A 16,097-nucleotide genomic window follows, 5' to 3' on the forward strand; every position below is an offset into this window, starting at 1 on the left:
CCTCTACGCCATCAGCAACCCTGATTCTAAGTGTGTACATCAATGACTTGCCGTCAGTATGCTCTGGATGTGAGATACAAATGTACGCTGATGATACTGTAATTTATGTACATGGGAAGGATAAGGCCGAAGTGGCTATCAAACTTTCAATAAATATGGATCTTACGCCTAAATGGCTCGAAAAAAAAATGCTCACAAAACAGAGTGTATGTGTTTTACAAAGAGACTCCCCAGATCCTAATGTGTTGCAGGGCAAAAGATGCGGTAACAGAATATAAATATATGGGAATAATTTTAGATTCCCAGTTCATATTTAAAAAGCATGTAAAAAAAAAAGTTAACCAAACAGTTAAATACAATTTGGCAAATTTGAAGTATATCAGACAGTATTTAAACACTGAAGCTGCTAAATTATTTTGTTCATGCAATGATCATGCCGCATCTCTCAAACTGTGTGAGCAGCTGGTCGCAAGACAACAATGCACTCAGTTTATAAGCAGGCTCTAAAAGTCCTCGACATGAAACCTTTTCGGCATCACCATTCCAGCATGCTGGACAAATACAAGCTGCTAAATTGGGAAAATTTTGTCAACTTCCAAGATGATATTCTTGAGTTTCAAATTTTGCATGGCATGGCCCCACCTAGCTCAGCTCTCCAACTTCTCAAACCTGAGCAGGAGACAGACTAGATCTGCCTCCTCCAATAATTTGTTTGTCCCTTTGAGGAAAAGGTCCTTCCGCCAATCGGCCTTTTCAGTAAAAGCAGCTCATTTTTGGAACACCATTCCTCCCCATATACATAATGTAGACACTCTTGTATGTTTTAAAAATACGTTAAAAACATGGTTATTTGAGAAATAAATTTGCACACATAATGACCAGTGATTTAACCTTTTACTTGGACTGTTTTGTGCTTCCTGCCTGCAGCTATTGTAACGTTGCTTGTTTTCTGGTGGTATTGAAGCAGCATCTGGCACAAAAATTGAAACAGCACCTGGCTAAAGTGTGAGGGAGGAAACTGTCATGGCAGGAACTTCATAAAATTTATGTTGTGTGAGTGCGAGTGAGACAAAGAAAACACTGCGTACAGAATTCCAAGAGGGTGAACAACGTGAGATGATCATCAATCACAAATCTGCATTTAGGCAGGTCAGACTCTTTTACAACTGAATGTGTGGCTCCTGAGTCCACAGGGAATGGGACGTCTTGTTTCAACTCAATGTGTTTGTGATGTGTCACCTACAAATTCTGGGTCAAATCAACTACAATGCTAGGTTATTTCAACTACATGTGTTTGTTCTTTATTATCCCCAAAAAGTTGCGTTGACCAGTGGATGCTGATATCCAACCAGTGCCTCAACTGCAGGCCAGATGATTTCTCTGTCGATGCACACAGTCTTGACAGTGTTCTCTCTCCAAATTGTTGTGGTCTAACTAAAATGGATTAACCTTTTCTACCATATTAACGTATTACGTTCTGTGATTTAAAATTCATTACCTCTGTAATAGTACATCTGGCTAATTGCCTTGTTAAAAGTCAAGATGAAATTTTGCACTCTATACAGCCGTAGGGTTACAGAATGTGTTTATTATAAAGTATTTCTTTTGCACTTTAGAAAAATATGTTTCCTGGTTGTTCAACTGTTGTTACAACTTACAATGAAAGGAAAGTAACAAAATATACAGTATATCCAGAAGCAGAAGGTATATTGGATATATGCATATTGTTGCATACTGTTTATCAGATACAGCAATGCACCCTGAAAAGATACTAAGTTGCAGTTTACCACATTTTCTAATCAAACTGAAATATCGGGGTACTCCTCTGCAAAACATTGTTCTGCTGACAGTTTGTCCTCCTCAGTTGATAAGGGGTCAGGTCCAACACAAGATACTCGAGTAAGTGAAGGCCCAACATCCTGGAACTTGGTACATGTCTGTATCTTGCCTGATGATGGATTTTTGTGTGAAATTGGCTAAGGACTTCCATCGGTCACATTTGCTGTTAAAGTAGTACTCTCAACTTTCAAAATGGAATTCTCTTCCCTTTTCCTGTTAACCGCCGCTCTTTTCTACTCCTCCCGCTGTTCTACTTTCTCAGTGTGCTCTAACTGTGTTTCTTGCTGCATGCTTTCTGCCGTACTAGAAGCCCTCTCAGTATCTTGACACCTCCCCTTTGTTTTTGTTTTTTGAGAACAGTAAACTTTTTAACTGTTGAAATGTTTTTTAGGTCTGGAGTCCATAAGCCCAATTAGCTATGTTCAAAACAACTAGTTACTCAAAGCGTGTTCGTTTCATTTTTCAGAAAGGTATCCAATGTAAATAAAGGCTCACACCAGTCGATTGAATTTTCTCGTCAGTTTCAGGTTCAAGTTCAGGAATCATATGATGATCAGATCTGGGCAGCTTTTCCATCCCCGCGAATGCTCTCACCCAAGATGGGTGAGCGCAGAAAAGGGGCCTGGTTCAACATGCAGCCCTAACATTTATAATGTCTTCATGTCACGAGGCGTGTTGGGGGAGAGGACCCAGGCGCAGAAATGGAGAAAGGCAAGTGTAGTGGGCAAACGTTTATTAATGAGCTCTTGGGGGTGAGGGCTTGTGAAGGGGCTGGCAACCGCGATGCAGGCAGACTGGGAGGCAGGCGAGCAGAGAGGGTCGAAACACGGAGTAGGGTGACCTAGAGGAAACGAAGACGAAGACTTGTAAGTACAGCAATTTCTTGAACACGACAAGAAGGGGGCTAGGAGGTACAAACTTGACTTGGACTGAAGACGAAGTGGTCTGCATCCCAGAACCGCTAAAGTAGGCGCTGCCTTAATTGGGAGGAATGGATCACAGCTGCTGCCAATCCCCATGTACCTGCTCCCGGATGCACACGCACACACATACACACACACCTCAGGGCGCTGAGGCAGCGGCCCTGACAGTACGCCCCCTCCCATGGGCGCCACCAGGCGATCAGGCTGAGCGTGGCGAAAGTCACAAATCAATGACTTGGACAGGACCTGCCAGGCGGGGATCCAGCAGCGCTCCTCCGGCCCATAGCTTTTCCAGTCAACGAGGTACTGGACGCCACGGCGACGCACATCCAGGAGCCTGCGCACCGTAAAGGCAGGGTGGCCATCGATCACCAGCGGAGGAGGAGGGGGAGGCAAAGGGGGGGACAGCGAGGACAATGAAACGGGCTTGACCTGGGATACATGAAAGGTGGGGTGGACATGCAGAGTGGCCGGGAGCTTGAGACGCACCACAGATGGGTTCACTACTGCTGCGACCTCAAAAGGTCCAATGAAGCGGGGGGAACTTCGACTTCGACTTGGCCTTGAGCGGCAGGTTCTTGGAGCTGAGCCATACCCTCTGCCCAACAGTTTGAAGGGGCAGAGATGCGGCGGCAGGTTGGCCTGTTTCTGAGAACCGGCAGAGGAGCGGAGCAAAGCGGAATGGGCCTGCCTCCAGACCTTGTGGCACTTGCGGACATGGAACAGCTAGATCGCGCTCCTGCGAAGGGAACAGAGGTGGTTGGTAGCCCAAGGAGCACTGAAATGGAGACATGCCTAACGAAGAGCTCTGTAGAGAGTTATGGGCGTACTCAACCCATACAAGTTGGAAGCTCCATGAGGATGGGTGTGATTGAGACATGCAGCGGAGGGCAGCCTCTAGCTGCTGGTTGGTGTGCTCACATTGTCCATTGGTCTGAGGATGGAAACCTGACGACAGACTGACACCGATCCCAAGGGCTGCACAAAAACACTTCCATACCCGCGAGGTAAACTGAAGGTCACGGTCAGAGACTATGTCAGCGTGAATGCCGTGCAGGCGGAAAACATGTTGGACAAGGAGGTCAGCAGTCTCTTTGGTAGAAGGGAGCTTAGGGAGCTCTAGGAAGTGTGCTGCCTTAGAGAATCTATCCACTATGGTTAGAATGACAGCGTTACCTTTAGAGGGTGATAGTCCAGTGACGAAGTCCAGAGCAATGTGTGACCATGCCTCTTGGGGATGGGAAGCGGCCCAAGTAAGCCAGAACTGGGTTTGGACGAAGACTTGTTCTGAGCGCAGACTGTGCAAGCTGATACGAACGCCTGTGCGTCCTCCTCCATAGTGGGCCACCAGAAGCGCTGCCGCAGGAAGGCTAGCGTGCGGCATTACCCTTGATGGCAGGTAAGTCTTGAGGAGTTCCCCCACTGCAGCACCTGAGAACGGACGGAGTACAGGACAAACAAGGAGTTCGCGGGGCAACCCCCAGGAACAGGGTGGTTCCCCAGGGCATCCTTGACCACCTTCTCCACTTCGAGGGTGATAGAAGCTACCAGGCAGGTGGGTGGCAAACTGGTTCGGGACCGGTACAGGGCTTGTCAACCGCAAACAGGCGAGACAAGGCATCGGGCTTGTTGTTCTTCGACCCTGGACAATAGGTAAGAGTAAATGTAAAGCGGTCAAAGAACAATGCCCACCTGGATTGGCGGAAACTCAGTCGTATGGCGGAGCGGATGGTCTTGAGGTTCTTATGATCAGTCCAAACAATAAATGGGTGTTCTGCTCCTTCCAGGAAGTGCCTCCATTCCTCCAGTGCCATCTTAACGGCTAGGAGTTCCCTATCGCCGACACTGTAATTCCTCTCCGCCTGGGAAAGCCTGTGTGAATAGAAGGCACAAGGGTGGACCTTACCATCCCCAGAGGACCGCTGGGACAGCACAGCTCCAACCCCCACCTCAGATGCATCCACCTCGACAATGAATCGCCTACCAGGGTCAGGGTGGGCCAAGACAGGTGCGGATGAAAACAATTTCTTAAGTCTCTCGAAAGCAAGGCTGGCCTCCACAGACCAGCGGAACGGTATGGCGGTAGAAGTGAGGTTGGTGGGGGGTGGGGGGGGGGGTGGGGGGGGGCGCTACATGACTGTATATTACGAATAAAGCGCCGGCAGAGGTTGGCAAAGCCAAGGAACCGTTGCAACACTTTGCGCGTCGAGGGACTGGGCCATTCTGCAACTACCTTCACCTTGGCCGGGTCCATTTGGAGCCGTCCTTCGGCAATGACATAGCCCAGGAAGTGTGTTCACAACACATGGAATTCGCACTTTTCCATTTTAACATAGAGCTTGTTCTCAAGCAGGCGTTGGAGGACCTGGCGTACACTGTATTTCATGTTCTGAGCGGGAACTCAAGTAAACCAAAATGTCATCCAAATAAACAAAAACAAATCTTCCAATCATGTCACGCAAGACATCGTTGACCAGGGCCTGGAAGACAGCAGGGGCATCAGTCAAGCCGAAAGGCATGACGAAGTACTCATAGTGGCCCATTGGTGTGTTGAAGGCCGTCTTTCATTCATCACCCTCCTGAATGCGGACTAGATGAGCTTAACACAGGCCGCAAAAGATATTTACTCTACATCCATCATACTCATGTAAAAAAGTGCAACTTGTCAAACATTCGATTAAAAGTACGTTCTAAACATTACTAACCTGAAAAACACAGGTAAATGTGGAGAAGGAGTGAAGACACGAACCGCTTTCTTTCCATCCCAAATTTCCTCTGAAGGGAGGGGGGAGTCACTTAACTAGGAACCTGGGTGCAACACTTGACAACAATGGTTCCGTTCTTTGTTTCCTATCCACAGTTATCAAAATGAATTTGAAAAAATATGGTTTCATTTAGATTTACGTGTAAAATAAATTCTGAGTACAAAATATGCTCTTATTAACAAAACAATTGTGACCACATATTTTTGAGTGTCACAATATAGCGAATTTTGCACGGGCACGACGCGAAAACCACCCGTGGGCCGATGGACCTGTAATAATGATATACAGGTAATAATGTGTTCATTATTTCACACACAAGTCGTTCCGGAGCATAAGTCGCACCCCGGCCAAACTATGAATAAAACCGCGACTTATAGTCCGGAAAATACGGTCAAACGACATCCATCTGTAAGTGACCTACAGTTTATTACATTTCATTGTCCATCCAAAAGTTGACATGCATCAGGGCAGCTGTCTACGTTTTCACATTTCATTAGCTCTTTTCCTTGCTTTTTAATGTCCAAGACATAGTCTAGTTGAAAACACATACACACACACCCACGCACACAAAATCTATTTTTAAACAAATATACAATGTAACACTGTCTTACCAGGTACTTTTGGCTTCAATCTACAGTACTATTCAATAATACGTACCAGCTGCTCTTGGGCAGAATGTAATTCTAGTGTCCATGAAGTGTCCACAGATGCATTTTAGCTAGAATTACACAAATTGGCATTACCTTGAAACGTAATTGCATTTTTTTGTGTGCTGGAGAACTTTACAGAGACAAGTAGGTTTAAATTAGGGGCAAAGCGGGCAGTATATTTGCAGCATCGAGTGCAGTGCTGCATTGCAAACTTCACATTCCCCTGAATGATCGAGTGATGCATTGCAAACTTCACATTCCCCTGAATGATCGAGTGATGTATCTGCAAACATTGAATGTAAAGATGTAGTGAAAATAAAAATATATAACGTGGCCATTGCATTTTACTATTTGGTAAAACGACACGTAACTACACGTTTGAGATTCTGATGATGAAATAAATAATAAATAAATGATTGTAGGGCGGCACGGTGGTCGACTGGTTAGCACGTCCGCCTCACAGTTCAGAGGTCGTGGGTTCGATCCCGGCTACGGCCTCCCTGTGTGGAGTTTGCATGTTCTCCCCGTGCCTGCGTGGGTTTCCTCCGGGTACTCCGGTTTCCTCCCACATTCCAAAAACATGCATGGTAAGTTGATTAGACTGTCTAAATTGCCCTTAGGTGTGATTGTGAGTGCGAATGGTTGTGTCTGTGTGCCCTGCGATTGGCTGGCAACCAATTCAGGGTGTCCCCCGCCTACTGCCCGAAGACAGCTGGGATAGGCTCCAGCACGCCCGCGACCCTTGTGAGGATAAGCGGTATGGATAATGAATGAATGAATGAATAAATGATTGTAGTGATTATTACATAAAGAACAACATTACAATAATCAAGCAATAAAGTTATCCACGTCCACTGGCCAACAACACGGCATTCTTACTGAAATATGATGAACTTTACACGGGTAACGATAGCCAAAGTTATTTTTGATGAAGTTGCAACCATAAACAGTCAGCTTTATAATTTGTGTTGGAATGTTTTGTAGGTCTGGAGTCCATAAGCCCAATTAGCAATTTACAAAACAACTACTTAATGCGTGTTTGTTTTATCTTTCAAGAAGGTATCCAATTGAAATAAAGGCACACACAAGTCGAATGAATTTTCTCGTCAGTTTTCTTTACCATCTCCGAAGTTCAGCAATCATGCAATGACCAGATCTGGGCAGCTTTTCCATCTTGGCGAATGCTCTCAACCGAGACGGGGATATTCGACAAAAATAAGCCGAACTCCAAAAGGGGGCGGGGCAATTTGTCGTAAATCTAATCACAAAAAAAAACCTTAAAATAATCCCCACAAAGTCTTTTGGGGGGGCATTTATAACTGATGTCATATTTACATGCAAACCTATTATATAAGTGTCAATATTAAACTCATCCAAGTGTCGCTTTAACCTTTTGCAAAAAGTATCGAAATACATATTGGTATCGGTATCGAAACAGAAATTTGATATCGTGACAACCCTAGAACAAAGAGTGATCGCATTTCAGAACAGAATGTTTTACCTGTGACAAAGTGTTCCAAGCAAATTCAAACATAGTCGGTAGGGCTGCTCAATTAAGCGATTTTGAACCGAAACCAAATTTTCTGGATAAAACGATGTTGAAAACGTTCAAATCGTAACGTTAGAATTTTTTATTTTTGGTGCAACTAAGCCACCGTAGTTTCCTCTGCATTTCCGCTTCCTCCCACGAGCGCGAATACCGGAAAACAACACCATCCATGGCTACCGGCGATTCTGCTATTTGCTCAGGCAAGTGAGCGTTTAGTTAATAAATCAGGCAAATATAGAGCTGTGTGTGCCGCGCATATACAATACAACCCACAAGCAAGTAACTCAAGGTCTGAAAGGCGTCCCTTTTTTTCTCCTCTGCAACGGACCTCTGGTCCAGCCGGACTATGCATCCGTACTTAAGTTTGACAGTGCATTGTATTATTGAGTGACAGTTTTGCACTAATCATTGATTTATGTTTAAATTAGACCAGGGAGAAAGGTGAAAGGCTAGTCACTAGCTGGTTGGCAAAATGACTTGACTGTCTACCTTCTCTCATGTTGATGATTCCGTTTCAGATGGTATATGCACTTTCAGCTTTCATTATTGGTTTAGTTAAGAACAGATCTGAAATAAGTAAGTGTAAGTAAAATGCTGTAAATCCCAATGGATTGTTCTGTGTGTATTAAGTTAAATTGACTGGCATTTTGAGTTCAAAGAAAATTAAGTTTAAATAAAAGACATTCAAAATAATTAATTTTTCATAAATCTTTCATTTTACAAAGAAATCATAAAATCGGGTTTGAGAGAAAATAATCGGGATTTTCTTGTTAGGCAAAATCGAAAGTGACATGTTGCCGGCTTCATTAATCGCCATCTTGCATATTATCAACATAAAATTTCCATGACTTCTCCAAAAGTTTCGAGAACATTTTATTTTTCAATTACATTTAAAGGATTTGGAGAATTAATTTTCAGGTTACGCATTTTTTTTTACAGGATTTTAATGTCCATATGAACCCTGATTTTGTCCAGTAAGAGACTATCACTCACACACACACACACGCGCACACAAAAAAAGGTGATAAAAAGCCCTTGGCCTACAAGGAATAATTCATGCTTGGTGGATGGGGGGTCATGGTGGTGGAGGAATTATAAAAAATATTTATCAATTCTAAAATAAAGGAAGCAGATCTAATGATAGGTTCACACCACAGGCGAATGCGACCCAGATTGGGATTTTTTTGCCCATATGCAACCAGTATCTGATTTTTTTATGTCAGTCTGAACAGCTCAATTCCGATTTTTTCAAATGCGACCTGGGTGGCTTTCATATGTGGTCCTAGATCGGATACGTATCCGATCTTCCCCAATGCCTTCGCGGTCTGAACGGCGAGGTCGCATATATCCGACATTGACGTCATCCGGAGCCCAAATGTGCTCCGCGCAGGCAGAGTGAAACTGCTGGCAGCAGGGGATCGAATCTGCAAAGTTGTTTTGAGTAAAAATATTGACTTTATATTTTACTTTAATTTAATCCACTTTGAAACATGAAGCATAAAGTGGACATTTATGGCGATTGTAGTAATTCAGCCATGGCTCAGATAGATTCATTTTTTACGCACGGGTAAGACATGACGTCATCGTTAGTGATGTCTCCATGAAATGAGATAATAAAGCCTCGCTTCATAATTTCCCCAAAATACTGTATTTATTTCTACCTGCTACCTAATCGCTTGATTGTTTAAATGCCCCGGCACGCTGGGCCACATTTAATTCCGCAAACACAACGTTGCGTGTGACGTCGTCTCTTCTCCTGCGCATGCAGGCCACTTTGACAACGCATGTGTTCATACAGCAGACAAGACCGAGGTCGCATTTTTAATGTAATATGAACGCTTACACAAAAAAATCGGATTTGTTCAAAAAAAAAGAATTGAGATCTGCGGTGTGAACCTAGCCTAAGATAAATATATACATAAATCAAGAAACAATGATAAGAACAAGCAAACAAATACCTGAACATTGAATAGCTTAATTAAACAAGGACCTCAGATGTCAACATACTCTATTCAACCTTTTTCATTGACAAAGAAGACTCACTGGTCATTTGCATTTCATTCAGAATCATATTTACAATTTCCCACTTTCCCCATCAAAAGTCAAAGTTTCTTCACAGTCGATTTCGTCAATCATTAACTAAGTTCATCTGGCGATCACTAAAACATTGGACAAGGCATGTGCATTACTTCAGGTGTTTTAGCGCCTGTGCTGATTCTCAACACTTGTCCACAAAGACCACAAGACGACAAAATAAAAGATCCCATATTAAACAAAATGCAGCTTTTTCAAACACTTATTATTAAGATATTAAACATTTAAATGTTAATTGGATGCTTTTTGATGACTGCATTTCTCACTAGCACACTTGTGCCTCTTGACCTGAAACTTATGAGAGAATTTTTGGCCACACAGTGGACAGGAAAAAGGTTTCTCACCAGTGTGGCTTCTTGTGTGTATTTTTAAGTTTCCCCTCTGAGAAAAACTTTGGCCACAAGCTGAGCAGGAAAAAGGTTTCTCACCAGTGTGGCTTCTTGTGTGTATTTTTAAGTTTCCCTTCTGAGAGAAACTTTGGCCACAAACTGAGCAGGAAAAAGGTTTCTCACCAGTGTGGCTTCTTGTGTGTATTTTTAAGTGTCCCTTTTCATAGAATCTTTGGCCACAATCTGAACAGGAAAAAGGTTTCTCACCAGTGTGTGTTCTTGTGTGTGTTTTTAAGCTTCCCTTCAGAGAGAATCTTTGGCCACAAACTGAGCAGGAAAAGGGTTTCTCACCAGTGTGGCCTCTTGTGTGTGTTTTTAAGTGTGTCTTTTCAGAGAATCCCTGGTCACAAACTGAGCAGGAAAAAGGTTTCTCACCAGTGTGGCTTTTTGCGTGTGTTGTTAAAGTTCCCTTCTGAGAGAAGCTTTGGCCACAAACTGAGCAGGAAAAAGGTTTCTCACCAGTGTGTGTTCTTGCGTGTGTTTTTAAAGTTCCCTTCTGAGCGAATCTTTGGCCACAATCTGAACAGGAAAAAGGTTTCTCACCAGTGTGTTTTCTTGTGTGTATTTTTAGGTGTCCCTTCTGAGAGAATCTTTGGCCACAAACTGAGCAGGAAAAAGGTTTCTCACCAGTGTGGCTTCTTGTGTGTATTTTTAGGTGTTCCTTCCGAGAGAATGTTTGGACACAATCCGTGCAGGCGAAAGGTTTCTCTTCAGTGTGTATTCTTATGTGTTGCTTCAAATTCTTCTTCCAAGAAAATGTGCTCCCACAGTGAGAACATTTCCAGCTTTTGTTGTCATCATCTCTAAACTCGTCATCATCGTCACCATCGTCATCATCATCATCAGCATGTGAAGACATGTCGTCACTCTCTGTTAGTGGGGCAAAGAGGCCATCTGCTTGCAATCCTCCACAGTGGTCACCATCACCTTCTGTTGTCATGTGTTGACATGAGCTGCTGCTTGGAGGCTCCGCCCCTCTGCTCACCTCACATTTATTTTGACCGTCATCTTCATTCTTCAAAGGGACACCGGTCGATGGCAGCTTAAACATTTCCTCCTCCTCCTCTTTTATGTAGTGGGGGTCTTCTTTCTCCTTTTTCATGTCAGGACGCTCCGGTTCCTCCTCTTTTTTGATGCAAAGAGACATCTGCTCTTCTTCCTCTTCCTCTTTGATATGAGGGTGCTCTGGCCTCTTCCGCTCGGGACGAACATCTTCACTGATGTCTGCGAGACACAAGAAGTCAAATGCACATGTGATTATGGTTTATCTGTAGAATTGAACGTGATTAGGACAGCCAGATGAGTTACGATGACAACATTCTGTTTGGTATTTGCAAACTGACTGACTGATGCATTTTTTTGTTGGGGAGCCCATCTTTGGTTATTTGTGACAAGACTTGCACCTTATTTAGTGGTGGCCCTATCAAAAGCGGTACTGGCTACTAGGGTTGTTCCGATATCACTTTTTGGCCCCCGATACCGATTCCGCTACCTGGCTATTGCATTGCCATATGAAAAATCAAAATATAAGCACTATTTTTCTTGTAATTCTAAAGAATTGCATACTCAGTTGAATGTAAAATTATTTATATTTAAATCATCACTTGTGAAGTATCTGTTGAAACAGGGCTGCTCGATTATGCAAAAAATATTAATCACGATTATTTTGGTAATAATTGAAATCACGATTATTCAAACGATTATTTTTTGCTACAAAACAAGAACAGGTTTGAACATGGAAAAAATATTAAGACAAAATTCTTTGAAACACTATAATAATTTAAGTTCGTTTTGGACCTAACAATATCTATTAAATTATTTTTTTAAATTTTAAAAGAGCAAATTTATAAATTAAAGTATGGCTTCTTTGTATAAACAAACAGAGCATTGGAGTTAACTTGCTATGCACTTATAAATTGCCAAAGTAGTTAACTGCTTGGAGTAAAATGCCAATTTTGACAGAATAACAGATATGCTATTCATCCATACATTTAGACCTTTGTCTGGAGCCTTTTTTGTTTTGTTTTTAAAGTAATATTTAAATAATTTGTTTCTGAAAATTTAATATGCTGATATGGTCAAACTAATTTAAATGTTGACTATTACATACTAGTAATCTTTACAATACTTCTAAGTTACAGTAGGCCATATATAAATTGCATTACAATATAATAAGATAAGATAAGAAGGCCTTTATTGATCCACACAGTGGGGAAATTTTCAGTGTTACAGCAGCAAAGATATAGGTTACACAGGCCATTAATGTATAACATTAATGGCAAACATTCAGGATCAAACCTATGTAAATATACGCAGTAACATGTGTATATACACATGTATGTACACACCAACATACATCTACATAAAAAGTATGAGGAACACTCATTTTAATCTGTACATAGTACAGAGGAAAAATACTCTAAGTAAGTGACAGTGCTGCAGTATGTAATGTAATGCAATGTAAGGAACAGCATTGGATAAAAATAAAACTAGATTAACAGTAGTGGGGAATGTTGAGTATTGCACGGTATTACAGTAGTGGGGAATGTTGGGTATTGCACGATAGAAGCTCAGGTGCAGGACTGCACAATTGCACTAATGTCCGCCAGTTTGTAGAAACTACACAATGTTCTTGTTAAAGAATCTGACAGCAGCAGGCAAGAAAGAGCGGCAGAATCTCTCCTTTGCACAGCGAGGGTGTAACAGTCTGTCACTGAAGGAGCTGTGGAGTGCTGTTAGGGTGCCCTGGAGGGGGTGGTCCGGGTTGTCCAGCATTGATGACAGCTTGGCCAACATCCTCCTGTCCCCCACCGAGTCCACAGAGTCCAGGGAGCAGCCCAGGACAGACCTGGCCCTCCTGACCAGTTTTTCCAGCCGCTTCTTGTCCCGGGCCGAGACGCCGCCTGCCCAGGTGACCACTCCCTGGAAAATGACCGATGCAACCACCGAGTCATAAAAGTTCCTGAGGAGTGTCTCCTGAACCCCAAAAGACCTCAGTCTCTTGAGTAAGAAGAGTCTGCTCTGACTCTTCCTATAGAGGGCGTCTGTGTTGTCGCTCCAGTCCAGTTTATTGTTCAGATGAACACCCAGGTACTTGTAAGTTGAGACTCTCTCAACATCTGTTCCCCGGATATTCACTGGTGCAGGTGAAGAGTGATGGCGCCTACCGAAATCCACCACCATTTCTTTGACCAATAATATGTTTGCAAATTGCATTTGAAGCAATTTGAAACAAAAAATAAACACAAACATTTCGACTTCATATTATAGACTACACAAGAAATGTAACTCAAGTCACAATAATAATGTTTAGCATGGTTTCTATTTTTATATATATATATATTTGCATAAGATATGTTATTTAAAACAAATCCCTCGTGCCGATTGCGAAGTGGAGTCTGTGCCCTAAACATTTGGAAGGCTTGTCCGGGCAATAGATTCTGTTATCTTTTTGTGTCTCTCTGATGTTGATGGGTGGGGGTTGCTGCGTACAGTGTTTCAACGTTGCGCACCACGCCAAATCTGACTCTGTGTTTTCTTGCTTTGGTGTATCCACGGCGAACCCAAAATGTAAGCAAATAAGCGATTTAGACTTGCCCTGTGTCAGGGTTCCGGGAGGACCCGGAACCAAAGCAGACTCTAAAAGCATGGACTCAGATGGTGTTTTGAGCAAAAAGGGTTTATTAGACAAAAATACGCAAGACCGACAAAGTGCAACTAAAGGTATGACAAAACCAGGAAAACGAGAACAACCAAAAACGCTTGCAAAAGGCAAGGAAAGAATTAACGAAAATTACTTGTCGTAAAAGGACAAGTCCACACCAATTCCAAAAAGTACAACCGAGGGTAGCTTTAATAACACAAGATACAATACTTACTATGGCGAAAAACTTGAGGCAACAAAAGGAAAAGAAAATTCTATATTTGGTGCTATGGTCACGAGCAAGCAGAGGAATAATCCGACAAGGAGTTATCCGCTTGGCAGTCCTTAAATAGTCCATTGATTAAAATTACAAACAGGTGCTGCAGAGGATCCACCTACTGCCCCTACTGGAGCAACCGGGAACAACAAAAACAAAACATGAACACAACAAGAACAGACCATGACACCTTGCTTGTTTACAAGTCGTTCCTGTGGCGGTTACTGTGCCATTTTTTAGGTCTGTTACTCTGTTAAAACGTTGAGTAGGAGCGTGTGCAGTGTGACTTCCCTGGTGCAGAGTACGGGTTGGATGGCTGGCTAGCTCGCGGGCTTGCTTGCTAGCTAGCTAGCTTGGAGAGGGCGGCGCGGCGGAGTAACTCCTGAGCGCATGCCTCAAAACAACTCAAAATTAGTATTAATAATCGTTTTTTACGATTATGCCAATTTTGTAATCGTGCAGTGTAATAATCGAAAATGTAATTGAATCTCAATTAATTGCACAGCCCTATGTTGTAACATATACACACACAGAAAATGTGTGTTGAATAAACAGCCTATTTCTATAGCTCTTCGTGCTGGTGAGATTGCAACATGGGCTGGATATTAACATGCATGTGCATTTGGATAAGGCTCTTCTGTTTCCCTCCGGTGTGCGGCTCTCAAATATGCGCATAGGCTGGAACCAGCGCACACTGCTTCATTGCTCAAAAAATAAAAAATAAAAAACCCTACTTCTTTGCTGATCACGGTTAGGACGGGCGAGGCATTAAACACCAGTCAGGATATTTACAGAGACTGAAGTGGAAATGAGACGTGCACATTTATTTGGATGAGGAGTGCCCCAGATTTTCGGCTTACAACGCGCCGTCCAATTTGGAAGGTAACAGCCAAAATGGCATGTTCCAATGCGGCCACACTCTCGGCTGTGCAGTCAGCCTCGCTTTTAGTGGCAACCAAGCAACTTTTCGTTGTTTGATGAGGGCTTTTGCCACTCTCAAGCCGCTTCACTCGTGCAGAAGGGGTTGCAAGCAAAAAGCAGAGACTCGCGCGCGACTGCTTGTGAGGCGACATAAAGACAGGCTCATCTTCAGACAGTAAGGAGCTAATGTTGCTGTGCTAACGGCCTAAAGCTAGTTGTTGCTAAACTTCCGCTGTTCCAATCCTACCTTTAACCGGGGAGGGAAGGGGGGGCTCCAATCTGCCTGCTGCTGCTGCAAGTCGCGTCTCTCTCCCTCCTGAGACACGAGTTTAGCGTCGCTAAATGTCCAAAATATAACCAGTCGGGGTTGGTGTGCGCATTCATGCTCTTGTCCGCTTCAGCTTGTGAAAGTAGAGGAGCAATCGCCACGGTATTTTTGATTTTGTGGAGGTGATCATGATGAGATCACGTTTTATATCAATAAATCCAAACTATTGTGCAGAACACTTTTATACTTTCACAGTTTGAAGTGGACAAGAGTAGTAATGTGCATTTGCATTTTGGTGGCGATCGGTCACCGTTTTAGACAACAGAACTGACAAATATTATTAAGATAATGCTTATCATGTTACTTATCAATTACCTTATAATGCAGTGCAGCTTATGTGTGAACCGAGTTCCAATATCTGTGACTGTTATGTGTCTTTGTTGAGCGCTGCGTTTGACTGACTGGGAGCATTTGCTGCCAACACGCTGCTTAAATAGAGAAAAGGCGGACGTGAGTGAGGACACCATGTGGACGTTGAAGGGAGAAGGATGGGCGTGACAGAGGACGCTAATGGCACACCCCAGTAGTGCCGGTACAGTATATGTAGATTTGGGCGATCTGGCAAAAATATCATATCCCGATTTTTTTTAAAATAAAATCACGATCACGATTTTATCACGATTATTTTTTACATCGTTTTTTTTAAGACTAATTTGCACATTTCTGACCATTCTCCTCATGTTAAACATTTAAAACATATTTAAAATGTATATAAAACG

The 16,097-nt window shown here is 43.0% G+C and overlaps 2 protein-coding genes across 6 annotated transcripts in view; both read right to left on the reverse strand.

Annotated features, from left to right (window-relative positions):
* Positions 1 to 1,568: 1,568 nt before the first annotated feature.
* On the reverse strand, positions 1,569 to 4,576 carry LOC147127751 (uncharacterized). Its single transcript, XM_086021589.1, has 5 exons — positions 4,455 to 4,576; positions 4,194 to 4,329; positions 3,939 to 4,118; positions 2,759 to 3,488; positions 1,569 to 2,680 (listed from the first exon to the last, which is right to left on the reverse strand). Exons 1-5 carry the CDS (start codon positions 4,574 to 4,576, stop codon positions 2,487 to 2,489), a joined length of 1,362 nt encoding a protein of 453 aa, XP_085877715.1. The 3' UTR covers positions 1,569 to 2,486.
* Positions 4,427 to 16,097, reverse strand: part of LOC147127752 (uncharacterized) — a 28,990-nt gene continuing 17,319 nt past the window's right edge. The window contains exons 2-3 of one of the 5 annotated variants that reach the window (XM_086020345.1): positions 10,837 to 11,433; positions 4,427 to 4,634 (exon numbers count right to left, since the gene is read on the reverse strand). In XM_086020345.1, the coding sequence (XP_085876471.1) occupies positions 4,585 to 4,634; positions 10,837 to 11,433 (647 nt within the window). In that variant the 3' untranslated portion in view covers positions 4,427 to 4,584. Of the gene's footprint in view, positions 5,613 to 10,164; positions 11,434 to 16,097 lie in introns of all 5 variants that reach the window. The other 4 variants (XM_086020343.1, XM_086020342.1, XM_086020341.1 and 1 more) reach the window with 4 other exon arrangements.

The sequence above is a fragment of the Filicampus tigris genome, chromosome 21 (genome assembly GCF_054856515.1).
Source record: "Filicampus tigris isolate MCC_2025a chromosome 21, RoL_Ftig_1.0, whole genome shotgun sequence".
In the NCBI taxonomy this organism is placed as follows: Eukaryota; Metazoa; Chordata; class Actinopteri; order Syngnathiformes; family Syngnathidae; genus Filicampus; species Filicampus tigris.